Source organism: Schistocerca gregaria, chromosome 1, assembly GCF_023897955.1.
Source record: "Schistocerca gregaria isolate iqSchGreg1 chromosome 1, iqSchGreg1.2, whole genome shotgun sequence".
Taxonomy (NCBI): Eukaryota; Metazoa; Arthropoda; class Insecta; order Orthoptera; family Acrididae; genus Schistocerca; species Schistocerca gregaria.
The window spans coordinates 183,516,952-183,542,967 of NC_064920.1; the positions used below are offsets into that span (position 1 = coordinate 183,516,952).

Sequence of the window (26,016 nt, forward strand, 5' to 3'; positions counted from 1 at the left end):
AGAATATATAATGACTGTGTAAGACAACATTTGTGGCACTGATTGGAAAAGCTTCTCATTGGTGATTGACAAGGATGGAAAGCACACTGGCCTCAAGAACTGTGGCAGCTGCTCTACTCTCCTGTCTTACAGTTCCACTAAGACGCATCTGAAGAAATGTGTGCAGAACATGTCAGAACATATGCTCTGAAGCATTTTCAGTTTCAGTGAAAAACATGATAACCAAACAGTACAGTCATATAAATGTGTGCCAGATATCTTCGTCCATTTACAATAACAGCAGGTGCAATATATATCTGTATCTTGCAAACTTCAGTTCAGAATAATTCTGCCTGACCCTATGACAGCAGCAAAAAATATTAAAATCTGAAATACAGGTGAGCCCAGAATCATGCAAACCGTAAGACTGAATGCACGTGGATGTACAGGGGATATGGAGACAGATTAATATTGGGAAGGGTGTTACCTCTTCATTAGTACACTGTTGATTAAGAGGTGACACTACAAATCTTTTTTATGAGAAGAAACAATGTAGGATATTTATTACAAACCACATTGCAGAAACATTATTTAGTTTAGGAGTAAGTCCTCAGCATCTTAATAAGCCAAAATGATTAATGGTTTGATGCACCATCACATGTAATACAGTGATATGTGTCATGCAACATGTTTTACTCGGGTATGGATATGTTGTAAGGTTCCTTTATAGCTGTCTTCTGCTTGACATTTGTACGAGAGTGGTTTCAAACGTTCTCAGAATAGAATAGAAAAAAAGTACTTACATCACTGAAACTTTTTTTATTTTTCAATGTGGTCTCATTGTAGATTAATGCGCTTGGTCCAACAATTTTTCAATGTCTTGATCCCATCTCAAAAATTACTTTCCTCCAGGCCCTCCAAAATAGCTGTCAACTCCGGCCATCAATACTCCATTTGAAGTGAATCTTCGTCCACCAAGAAAAATTTTCAGTTTTGAGAAGAGATGGAAGTCTGATGGAGTCGTATCGGGTGAATAAGGAGGATGTGGCAACAATTCATACCTTAGTTCATGTAATTTTAACATGGCAACAGCACATGTGTGAGGGCGTGCGTCAACTGTGGCACCCATCTTGCAGAGAATTTTTTCATTTGTAATTCTTCACTTAAAATCTGATATACCCTTTCACATGACATCTGGCAAGCATGAGCAATTTCATGCATTTTCAAGTGGTGATCCTCCATGACCATTTTGTGCACTTTTGCATGATTTCTGGAGCAGTGACACATCTCGGCTGACCACTGTGCGGATCATTATCTAAGCTCTCCTGACCAAATTTAAATTTATTTGTCCATTAGGCAATAATTGAATCTGAAGGAGCAGAGTCCCCCCAGTGTATTCTGGAAATCGCTTTCACACCTTTCTTTATGAAATCACTGCACGAATCTCGATTTTTTCCATCTTCGTAAATCACTATGCGGGAACAATGACAGAGCCATGTTGATACCACAGCACTCTTCCAAGAGCACTGATGTGGCACATGTTTACAGACATTAGTGCAATGAATACCATATGCGCTTGCACTGACACTTGGTGTTGATTCCAAGAACTTTTCAAACCACCCTCGTATAATTAGGAATGTTTTGTAAATTTGGCTACCTCTCCCAAATTATATTTACTAGGTCTGAAGATGGTATTTATTGATTGAAATTAATGACCTAATTACAAATACCCATTCTGATCCAAGACTTGAATCATAATAAAGGAAATGCTTTGCTGGATCACTGGAACTATGTGACAACTTGTAATCCTAATAAGCTTTCATTTATCACTTATCACTGTGCTAATATATATAGGTACTGCTATCTTTCCGTACATTGCACATGTTTTGAACACAGTTCTGGAACATATTTTCAGTGGTGATTATTTGAAAAACTGCAAATGCAGTACATTTCAAGAAGAAAACTGATGATGTGAATTCATTACAGACAAGCTTAAAGTAAGATATGGAAACTAATAATCTGATTAAAATTATGTTACTGTTGACATCTGCCACTTGCCATTGCAGTGTTGCCACATCGGGTGTCTGCTACCGCTTAGTTATATGTGACACACACAACAGGCCATTACACAAATGCTGCTAATGTGCAACACACAGAGCAATATTGTAAGTGTCAGAAATGCAAGATGCTCAGTTGACAGCTGATTTTAAGTGATCAATGACTAATCTGTGGCAGACGACACATTTTGTAGCCTTACTCATGTCCGGAGCTATTCACAGTATTGTGATGTGCGATGTCTCTGAGAAAATAGTGACTAACAACTTGCGGCAGAACTAAAATCAAGATCTATTTGTTCCTGGTGATTAAAGCTAACCTTTACAAGCAAACTCAAGACAGAAAAAAATTCAGTTTCAGGGCTAATAACAAATTGTAATTTCTTGCTCTCATCTGGTTACCTGAAACTATCCTCACTCTGGCTACACAATGTACTGCATTACAAATGGATGAATAGACCTCAGGGGCACTTGGTTGCAGCTTATAGGCGACAGAGGCAGATTTCAAATGAAAAAAGAATGACAGGAAGAAAAATAGGAGCACATAAAGAAGTCAATATGATGATAAAAATGATTCAGCAAAGTATTAGACATGGGAAAATACATTTAAACCAGTTAATTGAATAATAATAATAATAGTAATAATAATAGTAATAATAATAATAATAATAATAATAATAATAATAATAAACTCTTGATTATATTAAGGAACAAAAAAATTCACTACATTTGACATGTTTCGAACCTATGACCTTCTGCATGACAGGTTTGTATGCTAATCATTGCACTAGGTCATAACTCTGGGCAAAGAAGTAATAACTATGGTGACCCAATTACTATGATGAATTGCATCCGTCAAAAATTAGGCTTCACGCAATGTTGTGTGAATTAAGCGGATCTATGTGATTATGATAACTGTATATGTGATGCTGAATCACATCTTGTGCAGAAGTATCCAGTTGAGTTTGATTAGCACTGTGTATAAAACGTCTATTTCATACACATTGTTTTCCATCTGTAATAATAATAATAATAATAATAAACTCTTGATTATATTAAGGAACAAAAAAAATTCACTACATTTGACATGTTTTGAAACTATGACCTTCTGCATGACAGGTTTGTATGCTAATCATTGCACTAGGTCATAACTCTGGGCAAAGAAGTAACAACTATGGTGACCCAATTACTATGATGAATTGCATCCTTCAAAAATTAGGCTTCACGCAATGTTGTGTGAATTATGCGGATCTATGTGATTATGATAACTGTATATGTGATGCTGAATCACATCTTGTGCAGAAGTTGAGTTTGATTAGCACTGTGTATAAAAAGTCTATTTCATACACATTGTTTTCCATCTGTCCATGTGTGTGTGTGTGTGTGTGTGTGTGTGTGTGTGTGTGTGTGTGTGTGTGTGTTTTTCATTTTTGATGTGGTTACTATAAATGATATAAATAAATGTAATACCCGTGATTCGCAATCATAACACATCAGAAAGACACCCAAACAAGTGAGTGATCTGATTGCCAGATACACCCAGCACTAGTTCGCTTCCGCTAGCCATGTGATGCTAGACAATTTCCTGGTGTTCCCCTATCACACGGCCGTTATATGATGCCACAAAGCAGCTCACCGATCAGTGAGAGTTAGGGTCTCAATGCTTGATATCTGAAGTCCACAACTATATTTGTCAGAGGGCAACACTGCGAGTCAGAGCCTAAGACTTCACGGTGGAGCCTATACGGACTTTGTCTACAGTGATGTTTCTTTATGGCAACCAACACTGTGCACTCAGCTGGTGCCTTGAAGAATTGTTATCAGAACGATCTTTTAATGGTCTTCTTTCAAAACTATTTCAGCTGCAATGCTGAATGAAATGTCATTGTGTACTGTCTCTGTTAGTAATAAGGTACTATGGTTCTTGGCTACTTGGGCAGATTTCCTCTTCTTGTAGCATGTATCACCTTTAATGTCCTACTAATGTGGCAACAGGGTAATCTTTTTCAGTACCATACTCATCTCAATGACAACTATCTTGTTCTGAATGAGGTAGTTTTGCTCTCCCATGTTGCGTACTCTCTGTCTTCTTCTCCCTGTTTTGCCTTACATTTGTCAAGTGCTCATACAGTTTCGTTAGCTGTTCTGTTTCATTGAGGTCCTCCACTTCTCTAGCTTCCTATTGATACTGGGTTCTCTTTCATGTTTTTGTCTTTGGCCTTGCTTGCCATTGCCTGCAGCTTGGCTAGTTACAGGGTCAGCTGTTGCACTGTTTGACACATGACATCATTCCTATGACCCAGCACTGTTCAGTGGCTACACTACCACATGCTACAGATAGCATAGCTTCTGCATCATGCACAGTACTTCCTGCACACCACTGAGCTCTTTTGAGGGCACCTCACAAATACTGAAGCTTTTCCTTCCCAGGAATCCTCTCCACTTTATCCGGAGTTTGGCAATGCCTAGTATTCATGGACCATCTTCCTCACAATTCTGTTTTTCTCGCTGTTTCCCTCCTGGCTACCTCCAGCCCCAGTGCCATCTCTTTGGGTCCCACCACCTCTAGCATTCTCCTCACTGCCAGCCCACATGCCACCAGCCCATTCAACTCTCTGATCCTATGGCTGTGCCCTTGTGCTTTCAGGACCTTTAGCTCCTGACCTTTTTGTGGTCTGATGATAAGAACATTTGGTCCTCTGTCAACTCTGTCGACCTCACCCTGTCCCTCAGGACTTGCTGCTCTTGGTTCGGCCTCTTTTTCTGCCTGTTGCCAACTTTCAGCTCAGATTCTCAGAGTCCAATTTCCTCTCGCAGGCATCCTCCCCTTCCAGTGTTGGCCTTGTGTGTCTCCTGTTCTCATCTACTTCTTCAACCAGCATCTCCACACTGTGCACGCAAACTTTTACCCAGTGCCACACTGATGTGATCACTACATCGAGACGTCTTTCATCATGGTTATCTCTTGCAGCCTCATGGACTTTCCTGGACCTCCTATTCTTCGATTGTGGAAGTTTCACCACAAGGCCTGGCCACATTGGATCTCACTGCCTTCAGTGGCCTTTCTTCACAATGGTGCTGCATGCATCTCATTTTGCAAGTCTGCTCCTTGCATAATCTCCCTCCCTTTCTGCCTGGCAGCTGCCCTTCACCAGCTACAATCAGTGCTGCTTCCACCTTCTGCCAGAAGATGTGAGCCATATCTGGCCTTCCTTCCAAGAGATGCTCAATGCACTGGGCTTCTACTACCACCAGCAATGATGCATTAAAAAACTCCAGGGACGTTCCTCTAGCATTGCTGCAACTGGAACCAGCTCCCCTTGTGTCTTCTCCAGCTGTTGCAACCTGGCAAGCCCCATCGGCACCTTCATGTCCATGTGGCCACCATTGGTTAGAGCAATAGTTTCCCATTGACCAGCATTGCTTCTTTCTGGGTGCTAGTCACAATCTTTCTGGGCACTTGGCTGGATTTCATTTGTCTTCTGTTCACTGATCCTGGAAGTTTTGTCACAAGTCTGGCCTTTCCTGTTTATGCAGCCTTTAACAGTCCAGCAGCTTTTCTCAATGAAAACCTTGCATGATTCTTGTCTTTTTTTCTCAGTTTCACTATCCCTGAATGGCTCTGCCATCTCCTCCTTGAAAAAGAACAGTGCCATAGTATGAGGGCTGGTCAATACAGAATGATTATAATTTTTTATGGTCATAATTTCTCATGTTAAAATTTAACCTTATGATATTCTGTTAGCTTAATGCGAAACAAACACACCATAGTAGTTTCATTGTTGGGACTCCTGCTTCCCGCCTGTGAGAGGCAGGCAGGGTCAGACATGTTCAGTACTACCTACCGCTGCAATGGAGGAAACACATGAGGAACAATATGTGGCTTTGAAATTCTGCTTTTATCTCAACAAATCTTTAGCTGAGGCCTATACAATGTTACAGGAGACCTCTGGAGAGTCTGTTCTTCCCTACAGCACAGCTCAAAGGCAGTTGAAAATGTTTAAAGAGGGAGACTACCAATTTCAAAGGAAAGTGGACCCGGTGCTGCAGTTACTGCTCTTACGGAAGAAAACATCAACACTGCTGCTGTCATTGGGAGAGAGGAACAACGAATTACCTTAAGATCACTTTCTGAAATACTGAACATATCATTGTGATCCACCCACATGTTGATGACAGAAAAATTATATAAGACACATGTATGCACGCAATGGGTTCCAAGACCATTGATTCCTGAACAAAATGGCATTTATGTGCACGTCTGCACGCAGTTAAAGTTGATGGTAGAGGAAGAAAGTTATGATTATCTCATTCTTTGATGTTTGTGGAATGGTTTATCAGCATGTTGTACCTGCACACAGGGATGTCCTGAAAACATTGCAGAGCCATATAAGCTGCAAAAGACCTCATTTCTGTGAAATAGGCCGGATACTGCACCATGATGTGTGGCTGCATATTGCCAATGTTGTTGCAAAAATCAACATGAATTGCATCCCTCACCCTCCCTATAGTGCAGATTTAGAACAATGTGACTTTTATCTATTCCCTAACATGAAGAAACGCCTTCGTGGGAGGCATCATCAATCATCAGAAACAGTGGTGAAGGCTGCGGAGGCGATTTTGAAAGACCTCTAAAAAAAAATGGTTTCCAGCATGTATTTGAACACTGGCAGAAATACTGGGCAAGTGAATCGCATTTGTGAGAGAGTACTTTGAGAAGGACCATCAAAATTACAAGGATGAGTAAAGGCATGTTTTTAAAAAAAATTATGATCATTCTTTAACAGCCCTCGTACCTTCAGCTCCAATCTCCACCACAGCCACTGCCTACACAATGCGTTGGTGCCAAGATTGCCTCCATCAGGAAGAGGACTGCCATATTCTCAGCTGTTATCCAGGGCACAGGGGAGATCGCTGCACTATTTGCTCCAAAGGAAAGAGTAATGTGGCATATGGCTGGTGCCTTTAAGAACCAGCAACATGCCACACAATGGGTTGCAGACCAGGAAAGACACTTCCAACTCACCTGCAACTTATCCTGTCTACAACAGCCATTGCAGTATGTTAGGGTGCCGTATCCACTGGGTACAGCTGGCATTAGCTCGCTCTGTGAGCCATGTGATACTAGAAAACTTTTTGCTCTTCCTCTGTCTGTTAGTCTTTATAGACACTGCCCCGCAACTTGGCAGTTAGTGCAAGTTTCAGTCTCAGTAGTCAACATCTGAAGTCCTTGAGTATATTCGACAGAGCACAGCGCTGCCAGTCAGTGTTCTTTATGGTAACCAAGAGACTGTGTACTCGTAAGGTACCTTCAAGAACTATGATTGTGTTAAAGAAAGACTCTCATCAGATCATGGTGATCTTTCAGTTGCCTTCAGTCAAGACTGTTTCAGTTGCTCTCCACAAACTAATGTTACTGTGTACTGATTGTGTAGTAGTAAAGTTTTATGGTTTTTGGCTATCTGGGCACATTCCTCTTCTGTAGTATGCATCACCCACAATGGGATAATAAAGGCAGTATGATAAAATCATGGAAACAATTGTGGAGTATGACATCTCTGTAAAATTACAGCAATGACGCTGCAAAAGAACTCACCACTCTTTTAAAGGTACAACATACGTTCTTAAAAGCAAAAAGTAGTCCACAGATGAGTTTTTTTTTGTGAGTGTACAAACTGGAAAGTCATCATAATGCAGAGCCCAACAATATGGAAGGACATTTCTTTCAGTTGGTGTAGAAACAGTTTTCTTGTTTAATATATGCTGCATGTCCAGCAGTGAAAACTGTATTTTGTTGCAATATGCCAATTTCTGTGTTGCTGGTATTTGACAGTGTTGTACAGTTGTGAGATTGACATTTAATAAGAGCACTGAAAGAGCATAGTCTCCTCCTCATTAAGGAGAAAGATGAAATTCAGACACTGCAAAGAATAGCACCATTTCTCTGTCTGTCTTTCAATAAGTCAACATCACAGTAACACGTTTTATATTTTTGTGATATCTGTAAATACTTATTTAGGGCCTAGAGAATGTCAATCACATTCACCAATCACAAAAAATTTAATATCTGTTTCTGGAGCGGCTACATGAGCCATGTGATAATTTGCTGATGAGGTTGGCTTCTGTTTAACTTAAATGGATGGTAGTTATGATGAAATCTGCTTGATAAGTGGAAGTGTAAAAGTTGTCCTCTTCCCAAGCTATCTAATTTAACAAGAAGAATGTTTTGTGTTTCAGTCTCAAATGTGGCTAGCAAAAGAAATTTCTGTGCTTCAAGGAACCTTACCTCAGACAGGCGAAGCAGACTTGATCCAAAACGATTTTCCGATATCCTGACAATTCACTGTAATTGCAATGCTTACAGAGAATACTTGTGAGGCAGTTTTGTTTCTTTTAGGTCTCCATTTTCTTAGGTGGTAACATTCACTGATGTAAATCTAAATTAATAAAGACTGACCATCATTTTAGAAATTGATAGTTACTTAGTTTTTCTGTGAAACTTTCAGCTGTGTCCAAATTTACATTGTTAAGGCAAGCTTTTTTATCTTATCGATCACAAAGATGGCTTGATTACACACAACCATTCAGGAATATATCTGTAAAGCACAACTAAACTGATCTGAGTATAGTTACAGCAACTGGTGGATGTATATCAGAAGTAACATCAGTCTGCAGACACAAAAGGCAACTACTGTATACCTATCACAATTGCAAGGTTTCAGGCACACCAGACTGGGTGGCCTCTGTCTTCCACATAGGTAACTCATCATAAAACAGGTAGTCCCATAATATTCATACCTCTATGCACCTACTTGCTTTGGAATTGGATTTTTTACTTCCTTCTTGAGGGCTTAGGATATTTTGCCTCTCTTATATACTTTGTGAACAGGGTGCAATAGTTTTATAATGCCCAGCTCCCTCAAAGATCTCAATAAATCTGAAGAAATGTCATCTACTTCATGTGCCTTGTTTCCACTTAGGTCTTTCAGTGCTCTGTCAAATTTTCCCACAGTATTGTATCTAAAAAATTGTCTTCATGTACCTCCTCCTTTCTGTCCACAGTACTGTCTCCCAAGTGCAATCATTTGCATAGTCCTTCAATATATTCCATCCACTTTTCAGCTTTTCTTTCTGTATTGAGTTGTGGCTTGCTATCTAAACTCCTGATGCTTTCCTTCTCTCTAAAGGACATTTTAATTTTCTTATATGTGGCACCTATCTTTCCCAAACTCATGCATGCTTCTAAAAATTTAAATTTGTCTTTTAGTCATGTATTCTTTGCCTTTTTGAACTTCCTGTTAATCTCATTTGTATGATCTCTGTATTCCATTATTCTTCTTCATTTGCTACAATTTTTTTAAATATTTCATCCTTCTGTCAATTAAATTAATTATCTCAAGAGTTATCTGAGGGTTGTTACTGGGCTTCATCCCTTTGCCCCTTTGATTATCTGTTACTTCATTTCTCAAACCTACCCATTTATCTTCAATTAACACCATTCCACTGTTTCAGTCAGTAACTGCCAAGTGTTGCCTTTAATTCTCAACAACCAGTGGCTCCTTCAATTTACTCAGGTACCAAACCCTTAATTTTCTACTTTGATTAAATTTCTGCACTTTTAATCTGCAGTGCATAACCAATTAATTAAGGTCAGAATCTACAACTGCCACAGTAAAATGTTTGGTAGTTTGACATCTGGTTTTGATACTGCTGTCTTGCCAACACATAAAAATTGTCTGATGTCTTCTGGTGTCTATGTGTGTATTTTACATATATAACTCTTTCAATGACTGTGAAATGAAATTTTAGCACTGATTGAATTTAGCTTTGTGTTACATTCTACCACTTAGTTTATCCTTTCATTTCTTTCCTCTAGTGCATTTTCTCATACTAATTTTCTTTTCTTCCTTTTTCTACTATTGAATTCCAGTCTCCTATTACAATCACATTCTTGTCTTTCTTAACCATCCACCTAATTTCTTTTATCACATTCATACACTGTTTCAGTCTCCTCATTTTCTGTTATATCTCCACAATTATTATAAAAAATGATGCCTGAAACCTACAATACGATTTATATTTGTCTGAAGAAGTACATTAAGGTACTGTAAAACAAACAAAAAATAAAACAAATGATGTTTAAGTAAACTTTATCACTATCCATTTGTAGCATAAATAGTCATAATAAATAATAGTAACGAAATAAACACAAGATCCCTTTGTAGAAACTTTCTCAGCACACCTGTATCTGCCTTGCTATCTGCCACATTATGTACTTTAAAATGAGTTGTATTTTTGCATGCACAGACAGCAGATGATAGTCAGCTGGGATACTAGCCAGACAGCGCTACATGGGTCGGCTGTTGGATGGTCAGACCCAACAACCTACCCGACAAGAAAAGCTGGTTAGGAAGCCCCTATGGACATCTAATTTGTAGGACAGAGTAAATTGGAATACATGTAGGGCCATTTGATGATCTATTGGGAGCATATCCCCCCCGCTTCCACAAAGAATATTCATCATTAGACCATACCATACAGATGAATCTCCTCAGGAAAGTAACAGCTGTACTTTCCCCCTTGCTTTCTGCAGTTTGCTGCACCAACAAAGCAAGGCCAAGTAGCCTAATGTTATAAGGCCAGATCAGGCAATCTGGTACTTGTCAATTGGCGTCATCATGGCTCACAAAGGAGTGAAGGGTGGTGGATTGGGAGTTGGGGGAGGTAATTTTATGCTGTAGCTTCTTCCTTGCACTGTCATTATATCTGTGTGTGTTGTGGCGGCTTGTATCTTTTGGGTTAGGTTGTTAGCTGTGGTGTCAATCTCTCCATAGGTAGCAGGTCAACTGTTAGTTATACTCCCAATTCAATTGTAATCTTTTGAATTTGTTCTGTGGAGGTGTTTTATTCTATGGAACCTGTGTAGCATTGTGTCATAGTTTGATATGAGATTTTTGATTGTATCTAATATTACTTCATTGTGCACATTTCTGCTGATTACTATGTCTTCACATCTGGTCAGCAGTCAGCAAAAAGTTAGGATATGTGGGGACCATTTGGAACATGCACAAGCCAGTGGAATCTGTCCTCAAGTCTAAAAAGTTAAACATCTTCAATTTAATACAGGCTGCTTTGAAATCAGGCTATCCCCCATAGAATTTTAGCATGATAGTCAAAAGTTTCTTTTTCTATATATGGTACTTTTCTAGTAGCCACAGATCTGAGATAAGGAATTCTACCCTAGTGTGAGGGTATTTCTACAACATGTCCTCCTCTTTGCTGGCTTGGTGAGTAGCAATTGTTTCGAAGAGCCAAGTGCTGCAGCTTAAAAGCTCCCAATATTTACTCTGTAACTCAATAAAATTATTACAACTGATCAGCTGATTACCAAATCATCAGTGATTCAAGAAGGAAACGTGACTAGTAGCACAATAATGTAAAGTTCATTACCTTAAATCTGGCATATTCTGAATAAGGAATTTCTGATTGTAATGTAATTAAGAGTAGGAGAATGGAAGGCATGGATAATATGTAATGGCTGCAGTGATAAGAATATCTGATCAAAGGTCAGTGCATGAACCCTGTTTCAAATATTGGAGTTTACTGATCTCCCCCTAATCCCTTCAGTTCATAAAACAGCAAAAAATATTACAGTCTTGACAGAACAGAGTTGCTAACTTACATAATGAAGTTGAATAGTTAAACACATACAAAGATGAGAACTTGTACAAAGCTATGTGATCATATACTTTCCTTGCATGTATCATTGATGAAAAGCTCTCTGGTTTTTGGACAGGATGGCAGTAGGGAAGTACCACAACATTGTGCACAATTTCATACTTTTTTCACAATATAATGATGGGTATGACAATCTCTGAAAGGCCACAGTATTTTAATACTGCTCCCCAGCTGGAGACATGAGAGAGCTTTTATCAGTTGTACAAGTATGTGAAGATATCTTTAAGAATTGTTGCATTTTTAGCTGTTTCAGCCACCAATGCACAATAGAAACAATCTTTATGTGACCAACAAGAAGTCAGGATATTCCAGAGTAAAGATTTTACTGACATTTATTGTTGTCAAATAACAAGTGACAAAGAAATTATATGAACTTTTGCAGTACAGTGATTCCATTTTTAGTAAGTAATTTGGACAACAACACAATGTGCAAGAATTTTTGACATAGTTTCTGTAGCATTGCAGCAGCTGCCACATACTGACTGTAGTAAATAGTCTCAATGGCATTTATTTACTTCTGTGAGTGCTTTTAATCAGTAGATCATCAGATAAATTTGAGGCAGAAGCAAAGTGGGTATCAAGTTAATAACAAATTATATCTGTCAAATACTGAATGGAAATGAGGCCTTAAATTTGTCTGAAGATGGTCAACTGACAGAGTGCTCATAAGAGCACCAAGAATACTGTTTTCGAACAGGAGGATGAGTTGGTTGATGTTCACAAACAGCTAGAAATTGTTCTGATTACTATCAAATGACTGGCGACTGGTGCAAATCGGTTTGTTGGAAGAGCTCCCAAGAGTTGTGTACCTGTGGTACTGGTACCAGAGGTGTCTCAAGTACTATCCTCTCCTGTGGACCCTGTCTTCTCTGCATAAAATATAGAGTCTGTTATTACTTGTCCACTTGACTGTGAGTAGCATGACAATGGTACATCAAGGTATTCTGTACAAGGTGGAAGAGGCCTCAGGGCATTGTACTGACCCTCCTAACCAACAAGTTTGAGGTGGTACTGTCTTTTTGTGAAACTGAGCCAGTGGGATTCACTTCACCTTTTTTTGCAACTGCAAAATGGTAGGGGTCTATTAATCATCAGCAGTTCAAACATATGGTGAAAGATGGTACCCCGTAAGGGACAGGAAAGGACACCAGGTGCACTTGGTGAGTGTGCATTGGGGCATCATTCGACATGTTTTAGAGGCTATTCCAACAGCTACTGAGGGAACAGGATGCAAGCAACTGCAGATTATGGCACACATTGGAACAAATGATACCTGTCATCTGTGCTCCAAGGTCATGCTTGAGTCATTCCAATGACTGGCAGAGGAGATTGAGAAGACCAGCCTTGTTCTTGGAGTTCCAACGAAGCTCACAGTTTTTAACATTGTCCCCAGAACTGATCATGACCCTTTGGTTCTCAGTCAGGTGGAGGGACCAAACCAGAGACTTCGAAGGTTCTGTAACAAGCTAGGCCATGACTTCCTGGACTACTGCCACATGGTTGAGAACTGTAGGATCCTAATGGGTCAGGTGAGCACTACATATTACAGGCTGCTACTCAGGTATCTGGTTGTGTGTGGGTTGCACACAAGGAATATTTAAGATTAGGCAACTCTCCATCCAATCCAAATATCCAATCCAGATAATGACAGCTGTAGAAAACTCAGAAGTACCTGTGTAAGAGGGAAAGAAATGCATCCCACAGGTGTGAGTATTAAAATCCTAATGGTTAACTGCCAAAGCATTTGCAACAAAGTGCTATAGTTCAAAGTGCTCCTGAGGCCAGTGAAGCTCACATAATACTAGGTATGGAAAAGTGGTTGAAATCTGAAACTGATACCACTGAGATTTTTGAGAAAAAATTAAGTGTATATTGAAAGGATAGGCAAATGGGAAATGGAGGTGATGTATTTGTCATACTATACAAGAAACTCAAATGCACCTTACCAAAACTAAAGCTGCATGTGAGATTATTTGGGCAATACTCAGTATCAGGGGTGGGCATAAGATGATAATTGGATTATTCTATCACCCACCAGACTCATCTCCTGATGTGAGCAAAAAATTTAGGTAAAACCTCAGTTTACTAGTACACAAGTTTCCCAATCATATTGTAATCATTGGTGGAGACTTTAATCATCCAACAGCCAACTGGGAAAATTACAGTTTTGCTAGTGGTGGGCATTATAGGAGATCCTGTGAAAAATTAGTAAACGTCTTCTCTGAAAACTACGTAGAACAGATAGTTATGAACTCCATTAATGATGGAAATATATTGGATCTAATGGCAACATGTAGACCTAATTTCTTTCAGGGTGTCCACATTGAAATAGGTATCAGTGACCATGACGCGGTTGCTACAACAGTGATTACCATAGTACAAAGGACAACTAAAACAAGCAGAAAGGTATGTACATTGAGTAAACTAGATTTAAAAAAAACAGTAGTGCCATATATCAATGATTAACTTGAAACTTCCAGCAAGGGGCACAAGCATGTAGAGGAACTCTGGTTCAAGTTTGAAAGAATAGTTGACGATGCACTGGATTTATATTTATCCAGTAGAACAGTTCATAATGGAAGGGAACCTCCAAGGTATAAGGTCACTGTAAAGAAACTTCTACAGAAACAAAGATTACTGCATAATATGTGTAAAATAAATTAATAAATAAAAGCATTGCGCTATAGACAGAGACATGCAGAATGAAACGTGTTTCACTGTCAAGAGAGTAATGAATAATACCTTCAATGGCTACTACAGGCGAACAGTGTAAATGATACTTCACAAGACCCAAAGAAATTCTGGTCATATGTGAAGGCTGTTAGTGACACAAAAGTTAGTGTCCACTCCCTAGCAAATGAGCCAGGAATTGAAAGTGAGGGTGTCAAAGTAAAAGCTGAAATGCTTGTCTCTGTTTTCAAATGTTCCTCTACAAAGAAAACCTCAGGAGAACTGCCACAATTTAATCCTTGTAATACTCTGAAGGTGAATGAAATAAGTGTTAGTGTCTGTGATGTTGAGAAACAGCTGAAATCATTAAAATTAAACAAAGCTCCATGGCCTGATGACATCCCTGTCAGATTCCTACTGAATTTGTGGCTCAGTTTGCCCCTCTTTTAACTACAATCTATCGTAGATGCCTCAAACAGAAATACCATGCCCAGCTCTTGGAAGAAGATACAGGTCGCAACCATCTACAAGAAGGCTAGTAGAAGTGATCCACAAGACTATTATACTTGACACTGATTTGTTGTAGACTTTTAGAACATATTCAGAGCTCAAACATAATGAGGTATCTTTAACATAATTATCTCCTAAATGCTAACCAGCACGGATTCTGAAAACACTGATCATGTGAAACCCAACTTGCATTTTTCTCACATGACATACTGAAAGCTATGAATGAAGGTAGGCAGGTAGATGCACAGTATTTCTTGGTTTCAGAAATGTATTTGACTCAGCACCATAGACTAAATTGAAGACTTTTTGGCAGGGAGATGCAGCAAGTCAGCTAGGATGGAGAGTCACATAATGTATGTATGTATACAGATGTAATTTCAAGTGTGCCCCAGGGAAGTGTGATGAGATTCTTGCTGTTCATGTTGTATATGGATGAGCTTGCACATAATATAAATAGTAATCTCAGACTTTTTGTGGATGATGCAGTTATGTATATTGAAGTACTGTCTGAAAGAAGTCATGTAAATGAGAGGGTTTAAAGAAAAAGGAGCTTGACCTATGTTTTAGAAACTTATATATTTTCAAACTGTTTACAAAACAAGCTTATCCCCTTCAAAATACTCTCATTAGAACTAATGCATTTATCCCATCAGTGCTCCCACTGTTTGAAATACTTTTTGTAGTAATCTTCAGAATTGGCTGACAAGCTTCTCCCTCATTTTATTCTTGACTTCTTCAGTGTTGTCAAATCAGCATCCTTTTGTGCTCCTTTTTATGCACGGGAACAAGAAAAAGTCACAAGGAGCCACATCAGACGAATCAGGTGCGCTTTGTAGCCAGAACTATCTATGAGAGATTGTTGCATATGCAGGTGCATTGTTGTGACGGATGAACCAGTCTCCTGTCTGCCACAAATCAAGTCTTTCTTTAAAAACAATGTTGCGCAATCATCTTAAAAAGGACTGATTGACGGTCCGGCCTGGGGGAACAACTCTGAACGAACTATGACCTAGCATCAAAAAAGGAAATCAGCTGTTTTGATGTTTGATTTGAGCCGATGACTTTTTTTGGACATCATGATGATGATGACATTTTCCATTGGTTTGACTGCTGCTCTGTTTCTACTTGTCACCAGTAATGACCTAGATCGTTTCAAGCTGTTGTTTCAAAGCACAACATATTTCAACTCTATATTCCTTTTGATTTTGAGTCAAAACCCACAGATGATGATGTTCTTCGGTTTGTGGGGAATTCAACTGCATGGTCATCAGTGCCCATACAAACTCCTAATTTTTACACAGTCCAATTGTTTACACAGTCCAATCAAGCTACTGTCACAAATAAAGATGATGATGATGAAATGATGAGGACAACATAAACACCCAGTCCCAGGAAGAGAAAAACCCCAACCTGGCCGAGAATCAAACCCAGGACCCCATGATCCAGAGGTAGGACGCTAGCCACTAGACCATGAGCTGCAGATAGGATCTAATGAACAAACTAGGCAGCAACCTTTTTCATTCCCAAATCTTCTATTAAAATTCGCTGAACCAAGTTCCAAGGCAACCCATAGTCCCTGACAGTTGATCAATTATCTGTCGACAGTCTGTGAGCACAAGCTCTCAAATTTTTCCAATATTTCCATCGATTTGAGCAGTTGATGGATGTCCAGGTTGAGGTTTGTCACAGTTGAGATGTCGCCATTGTTAAATTGAGCAAACCATTCGTACACTTGAGTTTTTCCCATAGTGTCATCTTGTTAAGCTGTTTTCAACATTAAAACAGTTTCAGCAGCATTTTTACTGTGCAGAGAACAAAATTTCACAGCTGCACATTGTTCACTTAAACTTACTGTCATAAAAAATGTAACGAGAACAGGGTGTAGAAAAATTTCTACTACCAGTCACAATAAAAGATTATTTATTCATCAAACAACCGGTTTTCGGCTTGTGCCCATCATCAGGTATTTATACATGTATGTAGATGTTTATATTGCCGGAGATCACTGTTTGAATACAAAGACAATTATTTGCTGGTGACTAAACAGATACAAGTGGAATAACTGTAAGTGGCAAGGCAGCATCGTTTGTCAAAAATGTATCTGTACTTAAATAAAGTATTATCACCACAGCATAATTATAAAAAGGATACATCATCTTTAAGTTTTTGACAAATGCTGCCTTGCCACATATAATTGTTCCATTTGTATCTGTTTAGTCACCAGTGAATAATTTTCTTTGGATTCAAATAGTGATCTCCAACAATACAACAATATAAACATGAACATCAATGTATAAAAACCTGATAATGGGCGAAAGCCCAAAACTGGTCTTGTGAAGCAGAAATAATCTTTTATTGTGACTGGTTGCAGAAATTTTTCTACCCCCTATAAAGGAACAGTCACCAAGTTCATTAGTTCCCACTGTGGATAAACTCCATGTAACAAGAACAAAACAGTGCTAGCAAAAACAATCACAGCAGATGAACAGAACAACAACACATGTGACACTGAACTGGCAATGAGGTGTGCTGTAGACACCTAGCGGCAGAATTGGGTACTACACAAACTCCACCCACAGGAATGTTATTTCATTTTTTTTAGTTCCTCCTCATATTCAGTCAGACCTTGATAAGATTTAAAAATGGTCCAAAGTCTGGCGACATGCTTTAAATGTTCAGAAATGTAAAATTGTGCACTTCACAAAACAAGAAAACAATTGACTATAATATCAATGAGTCACTATTGGAATTGGCCAGCTCATACAAATACTTGGGTGTAACACTTTGTAGGGATATGAAACGGAGTGCTGACAAAGGCTGAGCTTTGGGTAAAGCAGGTGGTAGATCTCTGTGTATTTGGAGAATACTGGGGACACGTAATTAGCCCATAAAGGAGTAAATCGCTGGTGTGACCTGTTCTAGAATACCTCTGTGTATGGGATCCATACCAAACAGGACTAACAGAGGATACTGAATGTAAACAGAGAAGGGCAGCACGAATGGTCACAAGTCTGTTTACGCATGGGAGAGTGTCACAGAAACACTGAAGGAACAGAACAGGAAGACTCTTGAAGACAGACATAAATTATCCCAAGAAAGTCTATTACTAAAGTTTCAAGAACTAGCTTTAAATGAGGACTCTAGGAATATACCACAACCGCCAAAGTATCATTCACATAGGGATCGTTAAGATAAGATTAGAATAATTACTTCGACAGGGGTATTCAAATAATCATTCTTCTGGCACTCCATACGTGAACAAAATGGGAAGAAACTCTTAATACACAAAAGCTGGTACAAGGGGATGTATCGTCTGCCATACACTTCACAGTGGTTTGCAGAGTACAGATGTAGATGTAGATATAGGATAGTAGAAGAATGTGATTAAGATTTGACTTTTTCACAATCGGGATGGGTAATGATGTAAATGTGTGAAAGGTAACAGGTGCAAAGCATTTTTGCAGATTGATCAGAAAGAGGAAGCAAAAGAAAGAATAAAAGGAAAAGTGTTGATATATTGCCGTAGAGAGAATGAAAGTGAGAAGGAGCAGAATATACTCAGATGGTACAACAAAACTGAATTCAACAGAGAAAAGACTCTGACTTTTTAAAACTTTTTATAGACTGTGGGGATTTTCACAATTATTAAATCCCCTAACCTCCAAAACTACACTATGAATTTTAATACTCTCTTAATATTGAGTTCCCATTTGCTAGCTCCTAGACTTTACTGTCAAGTTTCCCATTAGTCACCATGCAAAAAATTTATAAAAATGAAATTTTCTTGCACTCAAACCTCTGGTTATATTGCCATTTAAAAGGTAGAGTGAAATGTTTTGGATAGCTCTGGGCTAGTGACCACTTGTACACCCAGCAGAAAGATCATCTTAGTGTTAGTTCCCTACACTAGAGGGTGAAAATATGAATATTACACACTTCCTACTGCTTAGTAAAATGGAAAAAATCAGTTGGTTCTTTTTCAGTTTCATATGGTCGATGGTAGGCTTCATGTGACTTAAGGAAGCACCAATAGATCATTGGCGGTTTCTCAGAAAACCCCATAAAAATGGTTTTTTACTATATTTTCTCTGTCACCATTGAAGCAAAACCCAACCAAGGATTCCAAGACAGCTATACACAGGAAATGATCGAAATTTTGAGGATATATTCCAAAGATACTGATCTTTAACAACCTTGAAAATTTTCTTCATATCATTATCAATTTCCAAGATACAGACGTTCAAAGTTACCCTACTTGAACATGTACAATACACATTAAAATCTGGTGTAAGATAAAAGTATGGTTTATAAAGTGATGTAGCATGAACAAATATAGTATCTCCATTATCATCTAGCAATCTCATGTTGTAGTAGTGAAGCACATGCAAAATTTTTTTGCTTGTAAAATCTGGCCTGAGATGTAAAATTATTTTAGTGTTATATCACTTTCATATAAGTAAACTGTCTACACTTTACTGACCAATACATTTATTTTCATATGAGTTACATTCCCTGTTGCAGCAGGGAAAAGAAGGAAACCAGTAGAAAAATGCTGCTGTTTTAACACAAAAAATGTTATCATGTTCCTGTTTATTTAAAAGAATCTGACAGAAAGTGGGGTACCAGCTGTCTCATTGTACCTTCCTCAGCACCTTCAAAAATTTTGGCTTTCTAATATGTTGGCGCTTTCTTATACTTAGAGAGAAGAATACCATGACAGTGGCAACAAGACAGAAAAGTAATACATACTGGAAGATAGTAGAAAGAGCAAAGGAGACAATAGCAGTGTGAGAGAAAGAGAGGGACACACTGACAGTGAAACAGTCAGTGACAGAATAGTCCTGGGAAAAAGAGTGAAGGAGACAGTGCCATGGGGAAGGAGTAAAGAGAAGAAGACAGTGCCAATTGAAAGGGAGGGAGGGGGAGGAATAAAGAGAAAGAGAAAATGAGTGAGAGCCAGTAACAACGAGAGACAGAGTGTACAACAATGAGAAGGAAGAGAGAGATAATGACAGTGAGAGGGGACTGTAGTGGCAGGACAGAATGAAGGGGACTGTGACACAAGAGACAATGACAGTGAGACACACAGAGGTAATGACAACGAGTTGCACTGAATGAATGAGTGCGAAAGGATTATTAGAAGTGGATAGATTTTAGCAACTTACAGGGATAGACTAGTGGGCATGAGTGAGTTACTGTTAGGGAAGCTTGAGTTGATTTGCATGTCAACAAAAGCATATGTGCAAGTGCCAAGATATTTCGGAAAATTTGTAAAGAAAGATAAAATGAGACAGCTGGTACTGTACTTTTCAGTCAGTCTTTTAAATAAACAGGAACACATTTGTATTTTTTGTGTTCTGATAGGAGCTTTCCCACTGGTTTATGCATGCACTAATCCTCGTAACTAAACAATAGCAGAGCTTGAAGTTAATTTTGTGAATGCTGAAAAGCTTGCAATAAGAGTAATATATTGGAAATAGCACTGCAATTGCCTCGGTTAGTGAGCATCTATACAACCCTATATGTGTTCTACAACAACTGCTGCATATAAGGAGAAAAATGAAAGATTTCAGAACTATGATACAATAACACATTTTCAAGAAGATATTGTGTTCTTAACACAATGGCAAAAAGACAGCCAAGACATTATCTTAATAAGCATTGTGCATTTAATGCAAGCTGAAGTTGTAATAATAGTTGATCAAATCAGTTACAGCTGTCTTGGACAACAGAAAGTGATATGTTTGAACCTATAGTAATTAAGGTGCTATGTTTACTGTGCATGGAATTTTAAACACATCATTACAACAATAAATACAAGTAGTGTGTTCACTAGACTGACATTAAGCACCAGTAATGCTATTGTGACCTTTAAATAATAATTAAAAAGTTTAAAATCTTGTTTTAAAATTTATGTGTTGTGAGGAGCACAACAGTTACTTCATGCAGTACTAAAGTATCGATATATCAAATACAACAAAAAATCAAAGAAAACAAAATAGAAATATGAAATTTTAAATTACAGACATTATGAAAAATGCCAATATTACAGACTAGACTCTGACACATGCTGGGGTTCATTTCATGAAGTTGTTTAAGAATACATGCCTTTATTGGTGATGGTCCAGATTCTTTATACTGGACTTCTTAGAAAGGCAGGATACAGTTTTTGAAAATCATTAGTACAAGGAAAAAATAACATTTACATGACAAATTGTGCAAACCATTTATGTGCTAAATAGTGCAGAGTATGCAGCTATATGGGTAATAGTCAGAAAATAGTAAGTAAGCATTGAAAGGAGGAAGGACTTTATGTAATGGATGACCTTGCATATACTGACATGCAATTTACCCTATTGCAAAGTCATTAATACATTGGGTGTGCCTAAACATTTGTAATAATGTTGGAAGATGTTCCCTAAGATCAAAACAATATAAAATGTTTCTATGAGCATGGGTAGTTCTGACTTGTGTGCCACAGTGTTACTGGAATACGATCATCACATTACAGGAGATGGTCAAAGTTACTATATTGAGCAACAAAGCATGCTTGAAAATGCCTCAGCTCAGTTAAACAGCTGCACATGTGTTATGGAGATATTGTTCCAAGTTGTTGTGTGTTAAGCTAGAGTATGGTAAACATGCTTTCTATGCCTTAACACCACAAAGAGGCTCAGTGAAGCCAGGAGGCAGTGCATGTCAATGCACAGTACCTCCAAACCTGATCCATCGTCTTTGGAAAGTCTTGTGCAAAAACTGAGGTACACACAAATTGGATTGTCCTGGGGATCTGTTATCCAGAAGATGCATGAAGAGGTCAGCTCCTAAAGACAGTTCCCCTGTACAGACAGTATATCTCTCAAAATGCCAAGTAAGCTGGTCCATTCAACTGATCATGGATAATACTATACAACAGAATGAGTTCAAGTTTGTACAAGTGATTAGCAACAATCACATCAAAGGGACTATTAGCTACTCACACACATGAATTTAGTAGGTTTATGATTTCATCTATTGAAATGTAGCCTTGCTAATGAACCAAATGGATGACTAATGCCAGGATGATACTAGTCATGGGAAAGACAGATTTCTACCAGCAAATGAAAATCAGCCTCAATCAGTTTCCACTTCTTTTGCAAATATTGCAGATACCATGTACAGTCACGTAAAATATGCCTCAAGTACTTTTGACGTGCATTTTATAATCCATTTGTTAGGTATGTATAACTGGATCACTGTTGACAATTGTAATGAATGTTCTCTTCCATGGCAAGTGGGTAGTACACAGCAGGCTCAACCATTATCCATACCATTAGGCAGTTATGACCCTGTTCCACACATGTGATGAAACACTGCTGCAAATATTCTGAATGACAGTTGATCTGTGTATACAACATTCTGCTTCTGCTCACCATATGGGGGTATTAATGACCACATTTGTTGCCTGTGTATCCATCATCCATTATCTCCTCAAAAATATCAAGAAATTAAAAAGAATAAGATACACTTTATCCACTTGATCTGTAAGACAGACACTCTTTAGTAAAACTTTCATTCTTTTGAAAATTTTCAGCTCCTAGCAGATAATGAAATGCTGTTATTTTATGATATTTAATAACCTTTGTGTGCCACTGAGTACCGAAAACATACACAAGTGGGAGCTAACCTATAAATATGGAGGGAAAACTGTGTGAAGCTAAATGTAAAGTAGAGATAATCACTCATCAAACTTGTGAGAAATAGGAATAGTTACATATTTTCCCATGGTGTACCGATTAACAGAAAAGAGTAAATTAAATAAAACAATACTTAAAAGAAATAAAGCCATATTCTACATGTCTGTCTGTCCATCTAATAACCTTTCCTCTGGCTCCTGCAGCAAAAGGGTCCAAAGTCAAGTCTAGTAAAATTGGTTTCGTTGCTTTTTTTAGTTCTTTGAGTAACATCAGGTTAAAACTGATTCATTATCTGATTTCATATCTTAATAGCTGCACTGTTTATAATTATTAAACATTATTCAATTATGCTTAAAGTAGGAACATATCTGTTACATGCATTATGTAATAGGGCTGTTCTTGGTATTGGTAACAATTACTAAAATTCCAGGGGATGAAAATATTTTTATTTGCACTGCTCCGCCAGTCTTGTCTCACCTTAACCCGTTGAAGATCAATTGGATTCATTATTGAACCTTGGAAGAATTCAACAGTAGTGAAATGCCTCTTGAACAGGCCTTCCAACTCAAGGTCTGGTGGTTTTCTGCTCATTCCAACACCGCCCGCACGAAAAAAGAATCACCGGACCAGATAAATAATGAAGAACAAAATAAATTATTAATAAAAACCTACAATGCTAAAATCTAGAGTACAAAAAATTAAACAGGTCATAACAGCTAACATTATGCTGCAAACAAATGCATGAAATACAGAGTCATCACACTGCTCAAAATATTTTGGATATACAATTGTCTTCAGTCAAACAAATTGTTATTTCAGTCATTATCGTACAAATCTGATGACTTTGTATTCCTTATATGCATGCAAAATACAAAGCAAACTGAAATCTTTTTATGGCTGCACCTGAATGGTTACACAGCAGCGTTTAGATGCTGAAAAACCAATTTCAGTGAACAGAAACGTTCCCTGAGGTACAAAAATGAATTACAGGCAATTCAAAGAGAAGACAAATCCATAAGATATAAATTTTCATCTAGATTTCAAAACAAATATTTGAAGGCAATAGTGCCACATATTTCATACACAAATTGAACACTAGCAGCAGAAAACTATCTTATAAGTAATGCTAGTTAATATAAATCATTTGATATAGATTACATTAATGCATATAATGTAACTTAGCAGTCAGACTACATGACTAACTCTACTAGCTATTATACTACAGCTAATGTCTTACATTCCTGCTATTAGAAAACATGCACATTTTCTAAGATCAGTTGTACTTCAGATGCAACAATGAAAAGATTTCAGTCTGAATAAAAGTGCTGCTTATAGGTATTAAAGAAATACAAGCGAGATGGGGCGAGACTATGTGATGCACCGCAGCATTCCAGAGCCAGGCCAGCAATGAGTTTACCTTCACTCTCTCTAGATCTACAGCATTCATCATAGTTCCCTGAAAAAACTCGACAGTCGTGTAGTGCCGTTTGAGCAGTCCTTCCAGCTCGAGATCTGGCTCTTTCCTGCAATATAAGTGGCTGATAGGCTTACAATAGGTTATGTGGTTGATTAGGAAAAAGTAATTCCCACAATGAGATGGATGTCAGAAACAGAAGAAGTGCAGTGGCTGCAAATTCTGTTTAAGAAATGGAAAGTGGTTTCTATCAGACAGAGCAGTACTAAAGAATCTAGTTTCCAGCACTTTAAACATGGACCTCTGGTATAAAACTAAACAGGAACTTACTAAACAAGGCACATAATTTCTATGTAGAAACATATGTAATGACAACATTGAACATGAAGACACTACACTTTGTTGGCACTGAAATAGAGCTGCATCTAATTACTCTAGAAAAGAGTTGCATTGTAAACTAAAAAGAGCAGTTCTTCATATGCCAATCTGCCAGAGTGTCCTGTTTCTCTAAAATTTCCTTCATTCATCATAACATAATGAAAAAATAACACATTGAAACACAAACATATAAGAAGGAAAATTAATTCCAGCTTGATTGTTAAGGTACTTATTTGATATTACCTGCATATAAGAGGATATCTTTCTAATAATTGAATATTATATGTTCATGAATATGTTCTCATGAATGATACATACACTATTTCATGGATGAAAATGATAAATTCTAAGTTAGAGCAATTACATAGAATGTCACAAATGAATTCATTACTTGCTCCACCTCCACTGTTCAAAGGTTTTCCAACAATTTCAGTTAACTGTCATAATTTAATTCAGTAGCTAATATAAAACTTGTAACTATGAAATTATGCAGAGAAAGAGAATTTTTCTTTTAAATAAAAAACATTAAATCAATAATGTATCACAGTAAATTGCTCCAATATAAAAGAGAAATGAGGAATATTCTACAGAAGTGATAAGATATAGGACATGAAAAAATACAAAAGGAATGAAAATAATATGGAAATAGGGAGCAAACTAAATATAATATGAATAGAGACAAGTATATGGAACAATATGTCTCTTAGATCTTAGTAGAGAAACTATAAAAATTATTAGTTATGAGTAACTAACAAACACACGAACAACGTATCAGCCACTGCATTATTTAGGAACTGTAGATTTATGTTCATTAGTAAACATGCACGGAACCCATTAAAACAATTCAGATGAGAATTAACTTTCAAGGGCGGCCAGAAAGAATGATATGGAAGTGCATGGTGCTTTAAAGCTCCACAAATGCCACTGCTCCTTCTGACATATACACAGACAACAGCAGGATCACTACAGGGTAGGCTAAACAAGGAATTGGGAAAAATATACAGGAGAACAGACTACAGTTTTACACAACAAAGCAATTGAAAGGTAACATTAAATGTATACTTGAGTAAGCAAAGCTTTTGGCCAGTCACACAGTATTTTCCTACTATCTCTGGCAGATACAGTGCCGTCTTCAATAGCCCTTAAACATTAACTATAGGACAAAAATACATTTGTAATGTAGTGGAATTTAGATGAGTAATTCCCAACATAGCTAACGGATAAATGTACGCAGCAACAGAAACACAAATGTGGTGACTAAGCTCCATTTCACCTAAAACTCTCTATGGATTTTTTAGTGCTTCATTATTTTTTATTTATTTATTTATTTATTTATTTAACCTGGCAAGATTAGGGCCATCAGGCCCTCTCTTACATCTAACCAGGCATTCTACTTATTTTACAGTCATATGTTTTAGTAGGCATGTTAAACTACATCAAATACAAAAAGTGAGATAAACAATTAGAAAGGTACACCTCGAAAAATACATTATTGAAGAGAAAGATTTTAGATAGGAGTGCTGGCAGCAGGGAGTATGAGGGAGACTCATGGTGAAGGGAGGAGAAGAATAGAGAGACATGATGAAACATAATTAAG

General features: G+C 37.8%; 1 protein-coding gene across 7 annotated transcripts in view; it reads right to left on the minus strand.

Annotated features, from left to right (window-relative positions):
- Positions 1-26,016, minus strand: part of LOC126336369 (calcium-activated potassium channel slowpoke) — a 1,528,406-nt gene that overhangs the window by 560,727 nt on the left and 941,663 nt on the right. For 4 of the 7 annotated variants that reach the window (XM_049999994.1, XM_050000012.1, XM_050000034.1 and 1 more), the window contains one exon: positions 23,105-23,210. In XM_049999994.1, coding sequence (XP_049855951.1) covers positions 23,105-23,210 — 106 coding nt within the window. Of the gene's footprint in view, positions 1-23,104; positions 23,211-24,044; positions 24,151-26,016 lie in introns of all 7 variants that reach the window. The other 3 variants (XM_050000004.1, XM_049999988.1, XM_049999979.1) reach the window with 1 other exon arrangement.